Below are 6,000 nucleotides of genomic sequence, written 5' to 3' on the forward strand. Positions count from 1 at the left end.
TAAGATTTATTTTACTTGTGAAACCTATACAGTGAACAATTCCTAAAGCAGGAAAATTTGAAAATTCAATGAAGACAGTGAAGTGAATTATAAGTTGAACATAATTAACCTTTAAATTTAATTTATTTAAATATTTAAGAAACATTCCAGTGTGAACCCATTTTCATTTTCTGATTAATCTCTTTAAAATCATCTTTATAGCAATGTAACATCAGCACATTTCCTTGCATTTTCCCCAAGATCTCCTATTTAATGAAACCATGCCATACGCTTAATCAGTACCAACTGGTACAACTGCAAGTTTGTTATTTATACTGTCGGCGTGCAGATTAAATATGTACATAAACAGCAATGTAAAGGTATTCAGTCAGCGAAGCACACAGTGAATCGCAATATTTCACATCATCCAATTGCATATTTACTTTGTGTGAATTTATTACAAGATGTATTTCACATAAAATAAAGCCAGGAGTCTTAAATTGCGGAATTCCACTTCATTAACTAAATGCATAAGAAATGTATTGTAATAATAAATAGACTCCACAACCCTAATAAAAGGGCAACAACCTCGCTGTGCAGAGATAAGCACAAGGCCTGATGAATGACTATTTATCTCAAGGCTGACCTCTGAAACCAAGGTGCTGCAAAATGGCTGCTTTCTTATGGGTATCTGGTAGCATTCATGTTTACTTTGGCTATGACAATAATGTAAACAAGCACAGCAGTGCATGGTCTGTACCCTGGGGAGGCAAAGGCGGTGCAGCGTTTCCCCTCCACTCCGGCGCAAGGGCACCCCAGTCGCATGGAAAGGTTTGCCATTGTATAATAATGCGCTGGGTCGACAGAGCTGAATGGGCGACAGCTCCTCAATCCAGCGTGTGGTTATGAAGAATCAACCAGCATTTTGTTGTGAAGAACAACATGCATTATTATTGAAAGGGAATTCCACTATGGCATGTTTTAACTCATGATGTCCTAAATCTAACTTACGCTTTTATGAAAAAAATGTATTTTCCTTTACTATTTATCTTCTTTAACATTAGTATGTCCATTGAGAATAAGGCTAGTTGTGGCAAGAATGAGAATATTTAATTCTATAACACACATCACTGTCTAGGACTGCATTGTAACCGAAATGTGACATTAATGTGACATTGTTTCAACCACGTATATAAATTAAATTAAAAGCGAAAGTGTGTCATTTATTTAGTTGGAATCCAATTTTTGGAAATAAACCATTTAAATCAGCAATGTGTTTGACTGTAACCTATTTTAACTGTACTACCCCAGCAACAAGCCTAATCCAAATTCCATTAAATTAGACAGGTCAGAACACCTCATGAACAATGAAATTAACATTTGACATTTAATCCATTACAAGACAAACACTTACAAAACCGATTTATAATGCCTAACATATATCATTCAACTAATGATTAATGTTCAGCAGTAACCCAGTCCAAGACTTTACCATCGTCCTGATCAAGGAATATGCAATCAGATTCCAAAAATGGAAGAACAATTATATGTTTTTGTTAATTGTTTGATTCTACTATGCTTAAAAAGTAACTTAGGCCTATTCTTAAAAAGTAATTTCCTCTTGAAAGACGGTTTAGTGTAATGATTTATCGCTTAATAGGCTGCTATAGTGATATCAGAAAAACATACATGTAGAACATATGGGGGGAAAAATCTGTAAAGATCCATGAGTGCAATGAGCATAGCTAATTTATTTCTGCCAGACCAGTGTAATCCATCTCGCGTTCCCTTTGTGAATTCCCCTGTTTGTTCTAGATCCTGTTACCTTTGGGCCTTTCCTTTGGCGAAATGACATTACTTTACAAGAAATCAAAAGCAACTCTAAGGTTTTGGCCATTTTTTGCCGGTCATATTTGAAAATATTTCTTTTTTTGTAGGTCTACTATATAGAATAGAGAATTTACCGCTTGCATTAGATTACAAAAAAAACACCAGTTGTTACTAATGAGTAATATTAACAATAAATCTTTTCTCCGGGTTTCAAGGAAACATTACCAACCCTTATTCTCCAATTTTAGTTTGTAAAAATAAGGTATACAGAGTTTAGAATTTACATGTATTCCGATGTTAAGTTTGTACTTTCCCGTATAGGCGTATAATAAAGAAAATGCATGAACAAGATTATCAAAAACGCACATTGTAAAAATACTAAAGTCCCAATAGTGTGTATAAATGTAATAAACATAATAAACACATCATAGCGATTATGATTTCGGTAACGCAACTATCTTTGCAAAGAATCCTAAAGAAATAATATGCTATCTGTGTTGCACTGTTGTAAAATTGTAAATATATAGAGTACCACGATTGCTTCATTTTTTGAGTTCCACTCCAATGCTGTTCTTGTAAAATGAGATGTACCGTGTCAATGCTTTTAAATAAAATGATAAATATATGTCAATATAAGCGCAAACACAAAAACCCGCATGCGTCCCGTTACCATAACAACCGGCACGGCGGGCTAAACAAAGGCGTGCAGACTCTGAGTTAAAAACCTCAACTTTTAAACAAGAAAACTTAAAAAAACAAAAACAAAACGCAATAGTTTGGGCTAATACACCGTTGGAACATAAGAGGTAGGGTATTATTGCGGTTCTGGTATTTAAATGTTTTTAACTATAACGTGTTTGTAATGTTCAATTTCTCTGAGTCCGGTAGTTTTCTAGTTTACCGTTAGTTATAACCATTGCTAACTAGCTGTAGCTCAGTCATATACGTACACAAATACACATATGAAGTGTACAATGCAGGATAAACACTGATAATAGGCGTACACGTTTAAATAAAAAATGTTAAGGACACGAATTTATTAGGCCATGTCGCTTTTCAAGTTCGTGTTTTTTTTACTTTAAAGTTAGAAATGTTTTCTAATATGTTTTAATGATATGTTCTTGTATTATGATGTATGCCGATTATGCCAAACATACTTTTGTAAAGAAACAATTTAAAACATTTTAATCGTAATAATCTGTCACATTTATACAAATATATAGCACTGTACATACCCTGTAATGGAGTTGCGTCGCATCCACGGTGTACCCCTGCTTTGCACGTCACGCAACTCTGACAAGGATAAGTAGTTAGAATATGGATGTAGCTATTTAAGAGAGCGATGATATTTTATGAGGCATCATGGCAGGTATGAAACTATTCATAAACAGGTAAATCTGCCTCAAAAATGGAAATAGCTAAACTTGGTTGGTGTGGGTGAGAGGATCGCTAGTTAAAGTTTTTGTGTGATTGTGTTAATAGGATTTTTTTCTTTTACAGATCTTTATTATTGGCCAGTTCAATCATAGCCACAATTTTAGCTAGAGATTTCTGATTCTGAAACGTGAGCTCACCATAAGTAGTCATGGTCTGCCTGAATGTGGACCTGATTGCCAAATCCCACGCACACTTGAAAAACAGAAGAAGCATGTCTCTTTCACAATATCTGAAGAAAGTCACCCACCTGAATTTTTCCAACAAAAATATTGAAGATATTGTAAGTATAAAACTTCACTGGCTCTCCTTAATGTTATATATGTAGGAAAATATACAAGATACAAAAATATATAAGAATTACAGATTCATTTGAGTCAGTTTTTCCAGCAAAATGCTTGCTTTGCATTAGTGTCATTAAGGTGATGCAGTATTGCAGTGGGAAGCACTGTCACCTCACACTTACAAAGCTTTGCATTTCCAGGGGGATATTTCTATATGCAGAAACCTCACAGTCCTCTATCTCTATGACAACCGGCTGACACAGATCTGTAACCTGGACTTTGCCTGCAGTCTCACACACCTGTACATGCAGAACAATAACATCAAGCGCATCGAGAGGTTCTCCTGCCTGCAGAGGCTCGCCAAGCTGTGAGTACGAGCGGGGCTGCCTAGCGATGCCATTAAGGTGCGGGGATGGGTAACGCCATGTTTAACAAGCTGCCCCTCCGCCTTCCTAGTCAAAGTCAGAAGTCAAAGTATCGTTGTCATCTTCAGCTGTATGGTACATATGTTACACATGGAGATGAAAGTACGATCTTGTGGATCATAGTGCAAGAAAACCGTAATAAATAGAATATAAAATATGAATATGAAAGACACCTAAACACGTTAATAATATTAAAGTTATTAAATAAATAAATAAATAAATATATATATATATATATATATATATAGTAATATTATTCTTTGATATCAATCATCTCACACATAAACTGTTCATGTAACAGCACTATTGGATGATTGATGTTAGCCATTGTTTGCACCTTAAGCTTTATTAATTCTCCTGTACATTTGTGTCTCCTTGGCCTCACAACGGCCACATAAGTTTTTTATCTGCTGGTGGTCAGCATTTCTCATATAATTTTGCTGGCTAGAGTGCGAACACCGAACCCCAATAATCTTCTGTGCCGCTTGCCTCAGGTACCTGGGAGGCAACAACATCTCTGTGGTCGAGGGGCTGGAGCAGCTGACGGAGCTCAGGGAGCTGCACCTGGAGGGTCAGAGGCTGCTACCGGGGGAGAAGTTGCTCTTCATGCCCAGTAGCCTGTTGGCCGTCTCAGTAAGGAATCGCCAGCTGGCACATTACAGTCACCTTCATCCCCATAAAGGTCACACTCAACGCACACTTGAAGAGATAGATAACGCTATTACTATTTTTATAAAATGAAAGGTCCAAACAAATAAAATTAATAAATAAATAAATTGCCAACTAATTGGGGAAAACATGACATATGATGTTGTTGGTGTTGGTAATTTTCTTAACAGACAATACATTTGCTTAATCTGTAATGTGTACTTTAATAATTCAAGCAATAAGACATATCTGAAGACATATTTAAGACAACATAACTCTGGACATTCCCTGTGTAAATGGTAACATGAAGAATGCAATTTTCATTTCAATTTATTCTGCACATTTGAATGTAGTAAGCATGTTTACTTGAAATTTGCAAGTGTAAAATAATCTGCATTAATGTTTAGTAAATGGCATGCTAAAATGATACCGCAATATGTAACAAGTATTTTTTACATTTTTTACACCAGGAATCATTAAATGTTTTAAATATAAGCAACAACAACATTGATGAAATTCAGGACCTTGCCGTTCTTAAGCGACTGAAACAGCTATTTGCTGCCAATAACCAACTTCAGGATGTTGCGGTAATTTTTTAAATTCTCTTGATAATATTTAAAGTTTGTCTTAAAACTCAAGAATCATATTTTTGTTTTTTGACAGTGACCCATATGAGCAGCAGAGAAACATATAATCATAATGATGTAGTGTTTAAAGTGGATTACATTTAAGATTTACATACCAATATAGTACTATATTTCTTCTATATGTTTCGTAAATATGTGTTTTTCTGTTACGTATAGTCTGAGGGTACTGACATAGCAGAGGTGATCTCTTGGTACTATGAAAAGTCATGGAAGGTAGATTTGCTAAAAAAAAATCAGTCCCGCTCAGAGATTAGGTGTCCTGCATTCTACCAGGGTCAGAATTATTCAGCAAATCAGCAGAGTTCTCCCTAGGGAAGCCATTCAATGACAGTTTAAACAAGCACATATTTTCTGCTTTCTCCTGCGAACTTATTTCCTTAAAATTTCACTTCCAGTAAATCCAACCATTTCTTGAGTTTACTGAACATTTTCAAGAAATGTATTGTTTGCTAACTCTAAGTTTAACATGACTAATATGAAATCCACTCAACAGACTTTTAAATATTGAATACAATATAAAATATAATAATGGTTATGATATTCACAGCAGGGTCCATCAGACACTTAGGCATACTCTAGTGTTATGTATTTTTATATAATTATATGATTATCTCTTACATCTCTGGCTTTCTGAACACGGCAATATTGTGTTTGGCCATGTAGAAGCACAGAACATAATACATCCCTCCAGAGCACATAGTGAAAAATGCATTTGAAAGCAGAATGTGCATATTACTGTTTCTCTGCCCAAAG

General features: G+C 35.2%; 1 protein-coding gene across 4 annotated transcripts in view; it reads left to right on the forward strand.

Moving 5' to 3' along the window:
- The first annotated feature begins 2,480 nt into the window (after positions 1–2,480).
- The window catches only part of ppp1r42 (protein phosphatase 1, regulatory subunit 42), a 9,067-nt gene continuing 5,547 nt past the window's right edge, over positions 2,481–6,000 (forward strand). For all 4 annotated transcript variants that reach the window (XM_023823524.2, XM_023823527.2, XM_023823525.2 and 1 more), the window contains exons 1-5: positions 2,481–2,615; positions 3,310–3,526; positions 3,728–3,894; positions 4,447–4,585; positions 5,071–5,187. In XM_023823524.2, coding sequence (XP_023679292.1) covers positions 3,395–3,526; positions 3,728–3,894; positions 4,447–4,585; positions 5,071–5,187 — 555 coding nt within the window. In that variant the 5' untranslated portion in view covers positions 2,481–2,615; positions 3,310–3,394. The remainder of the gene's footprint in view (positions 2,616–3,309; positions 3,527–3,727; positions 3,895–4,446; positions 4,586–5,070; positions 5,188–6,000) is intronic.

Source organism: Paramormyrops kingsleyae, chromosome 1, assembly GCF_048594095.1.
Source record: "Paramormyrops kingsleyae isolate MSU_618 chromosome 1, PKINGS_0.4, whole genome shotgun sequence".
Taxonomy (NCBI): Eukaryota; Metazoa; Chordata; class Actinopteri; order Osteoglossiformes; family Mormyridae; genus Paramormyrops; species Paramormyrops kingsleyae.